We start from the raw sequence: 15,790 nt of genomic DNA on the forward strand, positions 1-15,790 counted from the left end.
GGGTCAGTTCATTTCCCGTACAGCGTACCTCATCCAGCCACACCCTGCCTGACCCCGCCCCGAAATACGCCTGGCCCCATGCCCGTGCCACACCTCTGGAGAGAGCGAGAGGGACACACACACACACACACACACACACACACACACACACACACACACACACACACATTAAAGTCAAACACATACATGGTCCTACACACACGTCCTTCATGAAAAGAACAAGATCTACAACAAAAATTATATTCAAATAATATCTGCCTTTTAGCAGACGCTTTTATCCAAAGGGACTTACATAGTGTGAGCATACATTTTAGTATGAGTGGCCCCTGCGGGAATTGAACCCACAAGCCTGGCGTTGAAACCGCCATACTCTACAAACTGAGCCCCACAGGAAAAAAAGGTCAAAGTGATTGGCTTCCTGGATTAGGATCTATAGCTATGAGAGAGTGTCTATAGTCATATTAGAGGATGTGTCTATAGTTATAGAGGATGTGTCTATAGTTATAGAGGATGTGTCTATAGTTATAGAGGATGTGTCTATAGTCATATTAGAGGATGTGTCTATAGTTATAGAGGATGTGTCTATAGTTATAGAGGATGTGTCTATAGTTATAGAGGATGTGTCTATAGTCATATTAGAGGATGTGTCTATAGTCATATTAGAGGACGTGTCTATAGTTATAGAGGATGTGTCTATAGTCATATTAGAGGATGTGTCTATAGTTATAGAGGATGTGTCTATAGTTATAGAGGATGTGTCTATAGTCATATTAGAGGATGTGTCTATAGTCATATTAGAGGACGTGTCTATAGTCATATTAGAGGATGTGTCTATAGTTATAGAGGATGTGTCTATAGTTATAGAGGATGTGTCTATAGGTATAGAGGATGTGTCTATAGTCATATTAGAGGATGTGTCTATAGTTATAGAGGATGTGTCTATAGTTATAGAGGATGTGTCTATAGTCATATTAGAGGATGTGTCTATAGTCATATTAGAGGATGTGTCTATAGTCATATTAGAGGATGTGTCTATAGTTATAGAGGATGTGTCTATAGTTATAGAGGATGTGTCTATAGGTATAGAGGATGTGTCTATAGTCATATTAGAGGATGTGTCTATAGTCATATTAGAGGATGTGTCTATAGTCATATTAGAGGATGTGTCTATAGTCATATTAGAGGATGTGTCTACAGTTATAGAGGATGTGTCTATAGTTATAGAGGATGTGTCTATAGTCATATTAGAGGATGTGTCTATAGTTATAGAGGATGTGTCTATAGTCATATTAGAGGATGTGTCTATAGTCATATTAGAGGATGGGTCTATAGTCATATTAGAGGATGTGTCTATAGTTATAGAGGATGTGTCTATAGTCATATTAGAGGATGTGTCTATAGTCATATTAGAGGACGTGTCTATAGTTATAGAGGATGTGTCTATAGTCATATTAGAGGATGTGTCTATAGTTATAGAGGATGTGTCTATAGTTATAGAGGATGTGTCTATAGTCATATTAGAGGATGTGTCTATAGTCATATTAGAGGACGTGTCTATAGTCATATTAGAGGATGTGTCTATAGTTATAGAGGATGTGTCTATAGTTATAGAGGATGTGTCTATAGGTATAGAGGATGTGTCTATAGTCATATTAGAGGATGTGTCTATAGTTATAGAGGATGTGTCTATAGTTATAGAGGATGTGTCTATAGTCATATTAGAGGATGTGTCTATAGTCATATTAGAGGATGTGTCTATAGTCATATTAGAGGATGTGTCTATAGTTATAGAGGATGTGTCTATAGTTATAGAGGATGTGTCTATAGGTATAGAGGATGTGTCTATAGTCATATTAGAGGATGTGTCTATAGTCATATTAGAGGATGTGTCTATAGTCATATTAGAGGATGTGTCTATAGTCATATTAGAGGATGTGTCTACAGTTATAGAGGATGTGTCTATAGTTATAGAGGATGTGTCTATAGTCATATTAGAGGATGTGTCTATAGTTATAGAGGATGTGTCTATAGTCATATTAGAGGATGTGTCTATAGTCATATTAGAGGATGGGTCTATAGTCATATTAGAGGATGTGTCTATAGTTATAGAGGATGTGTCTATAGTCATATTAGAGGATGTGTCTATAGTTATAGAGGATGTGTCTATAGTTATAGAGGATGTGTCTATAGTTATAGAGGATGTGTCTATAGTCATATTAGAGGATGTGTCTATAGTCATATTAGAGGATGTGTCTATAGTCATATTAGAGGATGTGTCTATAGTCATATTAGAGGATGTGTCTATAGTTATAGAGGATGTGTCTATAGTCATATTAGAGGATGTGTCTATAGTCATATTAGAGGATGTGTCTATAGTCATATTAGAGGATGTGTCTATAGTCATATTAGAGGATGTGTCTATAGTCATATTAGAGGATGTGTCTATAGTTATAGAGGATGTGTCTATAGTTATATTAGAGGATGTGTCTATAGTTATATAGGATGTGTCTATAGTTATAGAGGATGTGTCTATAGTCATATTAGAGGATGTGTCTATAGTCATATTAGAGGACGTGTCTATAGTTATAGAGGATGTGTCTATAGTTATAGAGGATGTGTCTATAGTCATATTAGAGGACGTGTCTTTAGTTATAGAGGATGTGTCTATAGTCATATTAGAGGATGTGTCTATAGTTATAGAGGATGTGTCTATAGTTATAGAGGATGTGTCTATAGTCAAATTAGAGGATGTGTCTATAGTCATATTAGAGGATGTGTCTATAGTCATATTAGAGGATGTGTCTATAGTTATAGAGGATGTGTCTATAGTGATATTAGAGGATGTGTCTATAGTCATATTAGAGGATGTGTCTATAGTCATATTAGAGGATGTGTCTATAATCATATTAGAGGATGTGTCTATAGTCATATTAGAGGATGTGTCTATAGTCATATTAGAGGATGTGTCTATAGTCATATTAGAGGATGTGTCTATAGTCATATTAGAGGATGTGTCTATAGTCATATTAGAGGATGTGTCTATAGTTATAGAGGATGTGTCTATAGTTATAGAGGATGTGTCTATAGTGATATTAGAGGACGTGTCTATAGTCATATTAGAGGATGTGTCTATAGTAATAGAGGATGTGTCTATAGTTATAGAGGATGTGTCTATAGTCATATTAGAGGATGTGTATATAGTCATATTAGAGGATGTGTCTATAGTTATAGAGGATGTGTCTATAGTCATATTAGAGGATGTGTCTATAGTTATAGAGGATGTGTCTATAGTTATAGAGGATGTGCCTATAGTTATATTAGAGGATGTGTCTATAGTCATATTAGAGGATGTGTCTATAGTCATATTAGAGGATGTGTCTATAGTCATATTAGAGGACGTGTCTATAGTCATATTAGAGGACGTGTCTATAGTTATAGAGGATGTGTCTATAGTCATATTAGAGGATGTGTCTATAGTGATATTAGAGGACGTGTCTATAGTTATATTAGAGGATGTGTCTATAGTTATAGAGGATGTGTCTATAGTTATAGAGGACGTGTCTATAGTCATATTAGAGGATGTGTCTATAGTTATAGAGGATGTGTCTATAGTCATATTAGAGGATGTGTCTATAGTGATATTAGAGGACGTGTCTATAGTTATAGAGGATGTGTCTATAGTTATAGAGGATGTGTCTATAGTTATAGAGGATGTGTCTATAGTCATATTAGAGGATGTGTCTATAGTTATAGAGGATGTGTCTATAGTTATAGAGGATGTGCCTATAGTCATATTAGAGGATGTGTCTACAGTCATATTAGAGGATGTGTCTATAGTCATATTAGAGGATGTGTCTATAGTTATAGAGGATGTGTCTATAGTTATAGAGGATGTGTCTATAGTCATATTAGAGGATGTGTCTATAGTCATATTAGAGGATGTGTCTATAGTCATATTAGAGGACGTGTCTATAGTCATATTAGAGGACGTGTCTATAGTTATAGAGGATGTGTCTATAGTCATATTAGAGGATGTGTCTATAGTGATATTAGAGGACGTGTCTATAGTTATATTAGAGGATGTGTCTATAGTTATAGAGGATGTGTCTATAGTTATAGAGGACGTGTCTATAGTCATATTAGAGGATGTGTCTATAGTTATAGAGGATGTGTCTATAGTCATATTAGAGGATGTGTCTATAGTGATATTAGAGGACGTGTCTATAGTTATAGAGGATGTGTCTATAGTTATAGAGGATGTGTCTATAGTCATATTAGAGGATGTGTCTATAGTCATATTAGAGGATGTGTCTATAGTTATAGAGGATGTGTCTATAGTCATATTAGAGGATGTGTCTATAGTCATATTAGAGGATGTGTCTATAGTCATATTAGAGGATGTGTCTATAGTCATATTAGAGGATGTGTCTATAGTCATATTAGAGGATGTGTCTATAGTCATATTAGAGGATGTGTCTATAGTCATATTAGAGGATGTGTCTATAGTTATAGAGGATGTGTTTATAGTCATATTAGTCTGATTCAACAACTGACCTCTCCTTCTCTTTCATCAGAGTGAGTAGCCAGAGTTTTATTGATTTTACTGATCCCCTCTGGTTCAGTCCATTAACAGACCTGATCCCCTCTGGTTCGGTCCATTAACAGACCTGATCCCCTCTGGTTCAGTCCATTAACAGACCTGATCCCCTCTGGTTCAGTCCATTAACAGACCTGATCCCCTCTGGTTCAGTCCATTAATAGACCTGATCCCCTCTGGTTCGGTCCATTAACAGACCTGATCGCCTCTGGTTCAGTCCATTAACAGACCTGATCGCCTCTGGTTCAGTCCATTAACAGACCTGATCCCCTCTGGTTCAGTCCATTAACAGACCTGATCCCCTCTGGTTCAGTCCATTAACAGACCTGATCCCCTCTGGTTCGGTCCATTAACAGACCTGATCCCCTCTGGTTCAGTCCATTAACAGACCTGATCCCCTCTGGTTCAGTCCATTAACAGACCTGATCCCCTCTGGTTCAGTCCATTAACAGACCTGATCCCCTCTGGTTCAGTCCATTAACAGACCTGATCCCCTCTGGTTCAGTCCATTAACAGACCTGATCCCCTCTGGTTCAGTCCATTAACATACCTGATCCCCTCTGGTTCAGTCCATTAACAGACCTGATCCCCTCTGGTTCAGTCCATTAACAGACCTGATCCGCTCTGGTTCAGTCCATTAACAGACCTGATCCCCTCTGGTTCAGTCCAATAACAGACCTGATCCCCTCTGGTTCAGTCCATTAACAGACCTGATCCCCTCTGGTTCAGTCCATTAACAGACCTGATCCCCTCTGGTTCAGTCCATTAATAGACCTGATCCCCTCTGGTTCAGTCCATTAACAGACCTGATCCCCTCTGGTTCAGTCCATTAACAGACCTGATCCTCAATGGTTCAGTCCATTAACAGACCTGATCCCCTCTGGTTCAGTCCATTAACAGACCTGATCCCCTCTGGTTCAGTCCATTAACAGACCTGATCCCCTCTGGTTCAGTCCATTAACATACCTGATCCTCAATGGTTCAGTCCATTAACAGACCTGATCCCCTCTGGTTCAGTCCATTAACAGACCTGATCCCCTCTGGTTCAGTCCATTAACAGACCTGATCCCCTCTGGTTCAGTCCATTAACAGACCTGATCCGCTCTGGTTCAGTCCATTAACAGACCTGATCCCCTCTGGTTCAGTCCATTAACAGACCTGATCCCCTCTGGTTCGGTCCATTAACAGACCTGATCCCCTCTGGTTCAGTCCATTAACAGACCTGATCCCCTCTGGTTCAGTCCATTAACAGACCTGATCCCCTCTGGTTCAGTCCATTAACAGACCTGATCCCCTCTGGTTCAGTCCATTAACAGACCTGATCCCCTCTGGTTCAGTCCATTAACAGACCTGATCCCCTCTGGTTCAGTCCATTAACATACCTGATCCCCTCTGGTTCAGTCCATTAACAGACCTGATCCCCTCTGGTTCAGTCCATTAACAGACCTGATCCGCTCTGGTTCAGTCCATTAACAGACCTGATCCCCTCTGGTTCAGTCCATTAACAGACCTGATCCCCTCTGGTTCAGTCCATTAACAGACCTGATCCCCTCTGGTTCAGTCCATTAACAGACCTGATCCCCTCTGGTTCAGTCCATTAACAGACCTGATCCCCTCTGGTTCAGTCCATTAACAGACCTGATCCCCTCTGGTTCAGTCCATTAACAGACCTGATCCCCTCTGGTTCAGTCCATTTATAGCTGTGTTTTTGACTCAAACAGGCAGAGATAAATGAATATATTTTTTCAAGTATTTGAAATCCAGGTCTGGTGTGTGTGTGCTTACGCGTGTGTGTGTATAAGGTGTGTGTGTGTATAAGGTGTGTGTGTGTACTCACCCCAGGCCCAGCTGTCGACAGACCACCTCCACGTCGCTCTCATCCCATTGGTCGTCGCAGACGGACCCCCACACGCCCCCGTGGAACACCTCAACACGCCCCTCCCACGCCGACACCCCCCCCACCAACCTCACCGGGACCACCGCTACCACTGGACACACACACACAGAAACACACACAGAAACACACACACAGAAACACACAGAGAGGACAGAGTGAGCCCAAACTAACATCTCTTCATTACACATATTTATGTTAGGACCCGACCCACCCCCCCCCCTCCCTATACATTATCTCCTGGCCCAGTCTGAATAGTACTAGTCTCCTCCCCCCATACATTATCTACTAGCCCAGTCTGAATAGTACTAGTATCCTCCCCCCTATACATTATCTACTAGCCCAGTCTGAATAGTACTAGTCTCCTCCCCCCAATACATTATCTCCTAGCCCAGTCTGAATAGTACTAGTCTCCTCCCCCCAAATCATTATCTCCTAGCCCAGTCTGAATAGTACTAGTCTCCTCCCCTCCCTATACATTATCTCCTAGCCCAGTCTGAATAGTACTAGTCTCCTCCCCCCTATACATTATCTACTAGCCCAGTCTGAATAGTACTAGTCTCCTCCCCCTATACATTATCTCCTAGCCCAGTCTGAATAGTACTAGTCTCCTCCCCCCATACATTATCTCCTAGCCCAGTCTGAATAGTACTAGTCTCCTCCCCCTATACATTATCTACTAGCCCAGTCTGAATAGTACTAGTCTCCTCCCCTCCCCCCATACATTATCTACTAGCCCAGTCTGAATAGTACTAGTCTCCTCCCCTCCCTATACATTATCTCCTAGCCCAGTCTGAATAGTACTAGTCTCCTCCCCTCCCCCCATACATTATCTCCTAGCCCAGTCTGAATAGTACTAGTCTCCTCCCCTCCCCCCATACATTATCTACTAGCCCAGTCTGAATAGTACTAGTCTCCTCCCCCCATACATTATCTACTAGCCCAGTCTGAATAGTACTAGCCCCCCCCAAATCATTATCTCCTAGCCCAGTCTGAATAGTACTAGTCTCCTCCCCCCCATACATTATCTACTAGCCCAGTCTGAATAGTACTAGCTCCTCCCAAATCATTATCTACTAGCCCAGTCTGAATAGTACTAGTCTCCTCCCCTCCCCCCATACATTATCTACTAGCCCAGTCTGAATAGTACTAGTCTCCTCCCCCCCATACATTATCTACTAGCCCAGTCTGAATAGTACTAGTCTCCTCCCCCCCATACATTATCTACTAGCCCAGTCTGAATAGTACTAGTCTCCTCCCCCCCATACATTATCTACTAGCCCAGTCTGAATAGTACTAGTCTCCTCCCCCCATACATTATCTACTAGCCCAGTCTGAATAGTACTAGTCTCCTCCCCCCCATACATTATCTACTAGCCCAGTCTGAATAGTACTAGTCTCCTCCCCCCCATACATTATCTACTAGCCCAGTCTGAATAGTACTAGTCTCCTCCCCCCCATACATTATCTACTAGCCCAGTCTGAATAGTACTAGTCTCCACCCCCCATACATTATCTACTAGCCCAGTCTGAATAGTACTAGTCTCCTCCCCCCCATACATTATCTACTAGCCCAGTCTGAATAGTACTAGTCTCCTCCCCCCCATACATGATCTACTAACCCAGTCTGAATAGTACTAGTCTCCTCCCCACATACATTATCTACCAGCCCAGTCTGAATAGTACTAGTCTCCTCCCCCCATACATTATCTACTAGCCCAGTCTGAATAGTACTAGTCTCCTCACCCCCTATACATTATCTACTAGCCCAGTTTGAATAGTACTAGCCCCCTCCTCACCCCCATACATTATCTACTAGCCCAGTCTGAATAGTACTAGTCTCCTCCCCTCCCTATACATTATCTACTAGCCCAGTCTGAATAGTACTAGTCTCCTCCCCTCCCTATACATTATCTACTAGCCCAGTCTGAATAGTACTAGTCTCCTCCCCTCCCTATACATTATCTCCTAGCCCAGTCTGAATAGTACTAGTCTCCACCCCCCTATACATTATCTACTAGCCCAGTCTGAATAGTACTAGTCTCCTCCCCCCATACATTATATACTAGCCCAGTCTGAATAGTACTAGTCCCCTCCCCCCCATACATTATCTACTAGCCCAGTCTGAATAGTACTAGTCTCCTCCCCCCCATACATTATCTACTAGCCCAGTCTAAATAGTACTAGTCTCCTCCCCCCATACATTATCTACTAGCCCAGTCTGAATAGTACTAGCCCCCTCCCCCCTATACATTATCTACTAGCCCAGTCTGAATAGTACTAGTCCCCTCCCCCCCCCATACATTATCTACTAGCCCAGTCTGAATAGTACTAGTATCCTCCCCCCTATACATTATCTACTAGCCCAGTCTGAATAGTACTAGCCCCCTCGTCACCCCCATACATTATCTACTAGCCCAGTCTGAATAGTACTAGTCTCCTCCCCCAATACATTATCTCCTAGCCCAGTATGAATAGTACTAGTCTCCTCCCCACCAAAACATTATCTACTAGCCCAGTCTGAATAGTACTAGTCTCCTCCCCCAATTCATTATCTCCTAGCCCAGTCTGAATAGTACTAGTCTCCTCCCCTCCCTATACATTATCTACTAGCCCAGTCTGAATAGTACTAGTCTCCTCCCCCCATACATTATCTACTAGCCCAGTCTGAATAGTACTAGTCTCCTCCCCCCATACATTATCTACTAGCCCAGTCTGAATAGTACTAGTCTCCTCCCCCAATACATTATCTACTAGCCCAGTCTGATTAGTACTAGTCTCCCCCCCCATACATTATCTCCTAGCCCAGTCTGAATAGTACTAGTCTCCTCCCCCCATACATTATCTACTAGCCCAGTCTGAATAGTACTAGTCTCCTCCCCCCCATACATTATCTACTAGCCCAGTCTGAATAGTACTAGTCTCCTCCCCCCAATACATTATCTACTAGCCCAGTCTGAATAGTACTAGCCCCCTCCTCACCCCCATACATTATCTCCTAGCCCAGGCTGAATAGTACTAGTCTCCTCCCCCCCATACATTATCTACTAGCCCAGTCTGAATAGTACTAGTCCCCTCCCCTCCCTATACATTATCTACTAGCCCAGTCTGAATAGTACTAGTCTCCTCCCCCCAATACATTATCTACTAGCCCAGTCTGAATAGTACTAGTCTCCTCCCCCCAATACATTATCTACTAGCCCAGTCTGAATAGTACTAGCCCCCTCCTCACCCCCATACATTATCTCCTAGCCCAGGCTGAATAGTACTAGTCTCCTCCCCCCCATACATTATCTACTAGCCCAGTCTGAATAGTACTAGCCCCCTCGTCACCCCCATACATTATCTCCTAGCCCAGTCTGAATAGTACTAGTCTCCTCCCCCCATACATTATCTCCTAGCCCAGTCTGAATAGTACTAGTCTCCTCCCCCCCATACATTATCTACTAGCCCAGTCTGAATAGTACTAGTCCCCTCCCCTCCCTATACATTATCTACTAGCCCAGTCTGAATAGTACTAGCCCCCTCGTCACCCCCATACATTATCTCCTAGCCCAGTCTGAATAGTACTGGTCTCCTCCCCCCATACATTATCTACTAGCCCAGTCTGAATAGTACTAGTCTCCTCCCCCTATACATTATCTCCTAGCCCAGTCTGAATAGTACTAGCCCCCTCCCCCTATACATTATCTACTAGCCCAGTCTGAATAGTACTAGTCCCCTCCCCCCATACATTATCTACTAGCCCAGTCTGAATAGTACTAGTCCCCTCCCCCCATACATTATCTACTAGCCCAGTCTGAATAGTACTAGTCTCCTCCCCCCCATACATTATCTACTAGCCCAGTCTGAATAGTACTAGTCCCCTCCCCTCCCTATACATTATCTACTAGCCCAGTCTGAATAGTACTAGCCCCCTCGTCACCCCCATACATTATCTCCTAGCCCAGTCTGAATAGTACTAGTCTCCTCCCCCCATACATTATCTCCTAGCCCAGTCTGAATAGTACTAGTCTCCTCCCCCCCATACATTATCTACTAGCCCAGTCTGAATAGTACTAGTCCCCTCCCCTCCCTATACATTATCTACTAGCCCAGTCTGAATAGTACTAGCCCCCTCGTCACCCCCATACATTATCTCCTAGCCCAGTCTGAATAGTACTAGTCTCCTCCCCCCATACATTATCTACTAGCCCAGTCTGAATAGTACTAGTCTCCTCCCCCTATACATTATCTCCTAGCCCAGTCTGAATAGTACTAGCCCCCTCCCCCTATACATTATCTACTAGCCCAGTCTGAATAGTACTAGTCCCCTCCCCCCATACATTATCTACTAGCCCAGTCTGAATAGTACTAGTCCCCTCCCCCCATACATTATCTACTAGCCCAGTCTGAATAGTACTAGTCTCCTCCCCCCCATACATTATCTACTAGCCCAGTCTGAATAGTACTAGTCTCCTCCCCCCCATATATTATCTACTAGCCCAGTCTGAATAGTACTAGTCCCCTCCCCCCATACATTATCTACTAGCCCAGTCTGAATAGTACTAGTCCCCTCCCCCATACATTATCTACTAGCCCAGTCTGAATAGTACTAGTCTCCTCCCCACAATACATTATCTACTAGCCCAGTCTGAATAGTACTAGTCTCCTCCCCCCCCATACATTATCTGCTAGCCCAGTCTGAATAGTACTAGTCTCCTCCCCCCATACATTATCTCCTAGCCCAGTCTGAATAGTACTAGTCTCCTCCCCCCCATACATTATCTACTAGCCCAGTCTGAATAGTACTAGTCTCCTCCCCCCATACATTATCTACTAGCCCAGTCTGAATAGTACTAGTCTCCTCCCCCCATACATTATCTCCTAGCCCAGTCTGAAAAGTACTAGTCTCATCCCCCCAATACATTATCTCCTAGCCCAGTCTGAATAGTACTAGTCTCCTCTCCCCCATACATTATCTACTAGCCCAGTCTGAATAGTACTAGTCTCCTCCCCTCCCTATACATTATCTCCTAGCCCAGTCTGAATAGTACTAGTCTCCTCCCCCCCATACATTATCTACTAGCCCAGTCTGAATAGTACTAGTCTCCTCCCCCCCATACATTATCTACTAGCCGAGTCTGAATAGTACTAGTCTCCTCCCCTCCCTATACATTATCTCCTAGCCCAGTCTGAATAGTACTAGTCTCCTCCCCCCATACATTATCTCCTAGCCCAGTCTGAATAGTACTAGTCTCCCCCCCATACATTATCTACTAGCCCAGTCTGAATAGTACTAGTCTCCTCCCCCCATACATTATCTCCTAGCCCAGTGTGAATAGTACTAGTCCCCTCCCCCCATACATTATCTACTAGCCCAGTCTGAATAGTACAAGTCCCCTCCCCCCATACATTATCTACTAGCCCAGTCTGAATAGTACTAGTCTCCTCCCCCCCATACATTATCTACTAGCCCAGTCTGAATAGTACTAGTCTCCTCCCCCCATACATTATCTACTAGCCCAGTCTGAATAGTACTAGTCCCCTCCCCCCATACATTATCTACTAGCCCAGTCTGAATAGTACTAGTCTCCTCCCCCCCATACATTATCTACTAGCCCAGTCTGAATAGTACTAGTCTCCTCCCCCCCATACATTATCTACTAGCCTTGTCTGAATAGTACTAGTCCCCTCCCCCCATACATTATCTACTAGCCCAGTCTGAATAGTACTAGTCTCCTCCCCCCATACATTATCTACTAGCCCAGTCTGAATAGTACTAGTCTCCTCCCCTCCCTATACATTATCTCCTAGCCCAGTCTGAATAGTAATAGTCTCCTCCCCCCCATACATTATCTACTAGCCCAGTCTGAATAGTACTAGTCTCCTCCCGTCCCTATACATTATCTCCTAGCCCAGTCTGAATAGTACTAGTCTCCTCCCCCCATACATTATCTCCTAGCCCAGTCTGAATAGTACTAGTCTCCTCCCCCCCCATACATTATCTACTAGCCCAGTCTGAATAGTACTAGTCTCCACCCCCCCATACATTATCTACTAGCCCAGTCTGAATAGTACTAGTCTCCTCCCCCCATACATTATCTACTAGCCCAGTCTGAATAGTACTAGTCTCCTCCCCCCAATACATTATCTACTAGCCCAGTCTGATTAGTACTAGTCTCCCCCCCATACATTATCTCCTAGCCCAGTCTGAATAGTACTAGTCTCCTCCCCCCATACATTATCTACTAGCCCAGTCTGAATAGTACTAGTCTCCTCCCCCCCATACATTATCTACTAGCCCAGTCTGAATAGTACTAGTCTCCTCCCCCCATACATTATCTACTAGCCCAGTCTGAATAGTACTAGTCTCCTCCCCCCAATACATTATCTACTAGCCCAGTCTGAATAGTACTAGTCTCCTCCCCCCCATACATTATCTACTAGCCCAGTCTGAATAGTACTAGCCCCCTCCTCACCCCCATACATTATCTCCTAGCCCAGTCTGAATAGTACTAGTCTCCTCCCCCCCATACATTATCTACTAGCCCAGTCTGAATAGTACTAGTCCCCTCCCCTCCCTATACATTATCTACTAGCCCAGTCTGAATAGTACTAGCCCTTCGTCACCCCCATACATTATCTCCTAGCCCAGTCTGAATAGTACTAGTCTCCTCCCCCATACATTATCTACTAGCCCAGTCTGAATAGTACGAGTCTCCTCCCCCTATACATTATCTCCTAGCCCAGTCTGAATAGTACTAGCCCCCTCCCCCTATACATTATCTACTAGCCCAGTCTGAATAGTACTAGTCCCCTCCCCCATACATTATCTCCTAGCCCAGTCTGAATAGTACTAGTCTCCTCCCCTCCCTATACATTATCTCCTAGCCCAGTCTGAATAGTACTAGTCTCCTCCCCCCATACATTATCTCCTAGCCCAGTCTGAATAGTACTAGTCTCCCCCCCATACATTATCTACTAGCCCAGTCTGAATAGTACTAGTCTCCTCCCCCCATACATTATCTCCTAGCCCAGTGTGAATAGTACTAGTCCCCTCCCCCCATACATTATCTACTAGCCCAGTCTGAATAGTACAAGTCCCCTCCCCCCATACATTATCTACTAGCCCAGTCTGAATAGTACTAGTCTCCTCCCCCCCATACATTATCTACTAGCCCAGTCTGAATAGTACTAGTCTCCTCCCCCCATACATTATCTACTAGCCCAGTCTGAATAGTACTAGTCCCCTCCCCCCATACATTATCTACTAGCCCAGTCTGAATAGTACTAGTCTCCTCCCCCCCATACATTATCTACTAGCCCAGTCTGAATAGTACTAGTCTCCTCCCCCCCATACATTATCTACTAGCCTTGTCTGAATAGTACTAGTCCCCTCCCCCCATACATTATCTACTAGCCCAGTCTGAATAGTACTAGTCTCCTCCCCCCATACATTATCTACTAGCCCAGTCTGAATAGTACTAGTCTCCTCCCCTCCCTATACATTATCTCCTAGCCCAGTCTGAATAGTAATAGTCTCCTCCCCCCCATACATTATCTACTAGCCCAGTCTGAATAGTACTAGTCTCCTCCCGTCCCTATACATTATCTCCTAGCCCAGTCTGAATAGTACTAGTCTCCTCCCCCCATACATTATCTCCTAGCCCAGTCTGAATAGTACTAGTCTCCTCCCCCCCCATACATTATCTACTAGCCCAGTCTGAATAGTACTAGTCTCCACCCCCCCATACATTATCTACTAGCCCAGTCTGAATAGTACTAGTCTCCTCCCCCCATACATTATCTACTAGCCCAGTCTGAATAGTACTAGTCTCCTCCCCCCAATACATTATCTACTAGCCCAGTCTGATTAGTACTAGTCTCCCCCCCATACATTATCTCCTAGCCCAGTCTGAATAGTACTAGTCTCCTCCCCCCATACATTATCTACTAGCCCAGTCTGAATAGTACTAGTCTCCTCCCCCCCATACATTATCTACTAGCCCAGTCTGAATAGTACTAGTCTCCTCCCCCCATACATTATCTACTAGCCCAGTCTGAATAGTACTAGTCTCCTCCCCCCAATACATTATCTACTAGCCCAGTCTGAATAGTACTAGTCTCCTCCCCCCCATACATTATCTACTAGCCCAGTCTGAATAGTACTAGCCCCCTCCTCACCCCCATACATTATCTCCTAGCCCAGTCTGAATAGTACTAGTCTCCTCCCCCCCATACATTATCTACTAGCCCAGTCTGAATAGTACTAGTCCCCTCCCCTCCCTATACATTATCTACTAGCCCAGTCTGAATAGTACTAGCCCCCTCGTCACCCCCATACATTATCTCCTAGCCCAGTCTGAATAGTACTAGTCTCCTCCCCCATACATTATCTACTAGCCCAGTCTGAATAGTACGAGTCTCCTCCCCCTATACATTATCTCCTAGCCCAGTCTGAATAGTACTAGCCCCCTCCCCCTATACATTATCTACTAGCCCAGTCTGAATAGTACTAGTCCCCTCCCCCATACATTATCTACTAGCCCAGTCTGAATAGTACTAGTCCCCTCCCCCATACATTATCTACTAGCCCAGTCTGAATAGTACTAGTCTCCTCCCCCCCATACATTATCTACTAGCCCAGTCTGAATAGTACTAGTCTCCTCCCCCCCATACATTATCTACTAGCCCAGTCTGAATAGTACTAGTCCCCTCCCCCCATACATTATCTACTAGCCCAGTCTGAATAGTACTAGTCCCCTCCCCCATACATTATCTACTAGCCCAGTCTGAATAGTACTAGTCTCCTCCCCCCAATACATTATCTACTAGCCCAGTCTGAATAGTACTAGTCTCCTCCCCCCCATACATTATCTACTAGCCCAGTCTGAATAGTACTAGTCTCCTCCCCCCATACATTATCTCCTAGCCCAGTCTGAATAGTACTAGTCTCCTCCCCCCCATACATTATCTACTAGCCCAGTCTGAATAGTACTAGTCTCCTCCCCCCATACATTATCTACTAGCCCAGTCTGAATAGTACTAGTCTCCTCCCCCCATACATTATCTCCTAGCCCAGTCTGAATAGTACTAGTCTCCTCCCCCCCAATACATTATCTCCTAGCCCAGTCTGAATAGTACTAGTCTCCTCCCCCCCATACATTATCTACTAGCCCAGTCTGAATAGTACTAGTCTCCTCCCCTCCCTATACATTATCTCCTAGCCCAGTCTGAATAGTACTAGTCTCCTCCCCCCCATACATTATCTACGAGCCCAGTCTGAATAGTACTAGTCTCCTCCCCTCCCTATACAT

General features: G+C 44.0%; 1 protein-coding gene across 1 annotated transcript in view; it reads right to left on the reverse strand.

The window, feature by feature from the left end:
- Window positions 1–4: 4 nt before the first annotated feature.
- Window positions 5–15,790, reverse strand: part of LOC311120996 (neurotrypsin-like) — a gene marked incomplete at both ends in the record, with an annotated part of 43,358 nt that continues 27,572 nt past the window's right edge. The window contains 2 exons of the mRNA XM_084195543.1: window positions 5–95; window positions 6,435–6,579. Coding sequence (XP_084051669.1) covers window positions 5–95; window positions 6,435–6,579 — 236 coding nt within the window. The remainder of the gene's footprint in view (window positions 96–6,434; window positions 6,580–15,790) is intronic.

The sequence above is a fragment of the Coregonus lavaretus genome (assembly GCF_964263955.1).
Source record: "Coregonus lavaretus genome assembly, contig: HAP1_SCAFFOLD_3348, whole genome shotgun sequence".
Lineage (NCBI taxonomy): Eukaryota > Metazoa > Chordata > Actinopteri > Salmoniformes > Salmonidae > Coregonus > Coregonus lavaretus.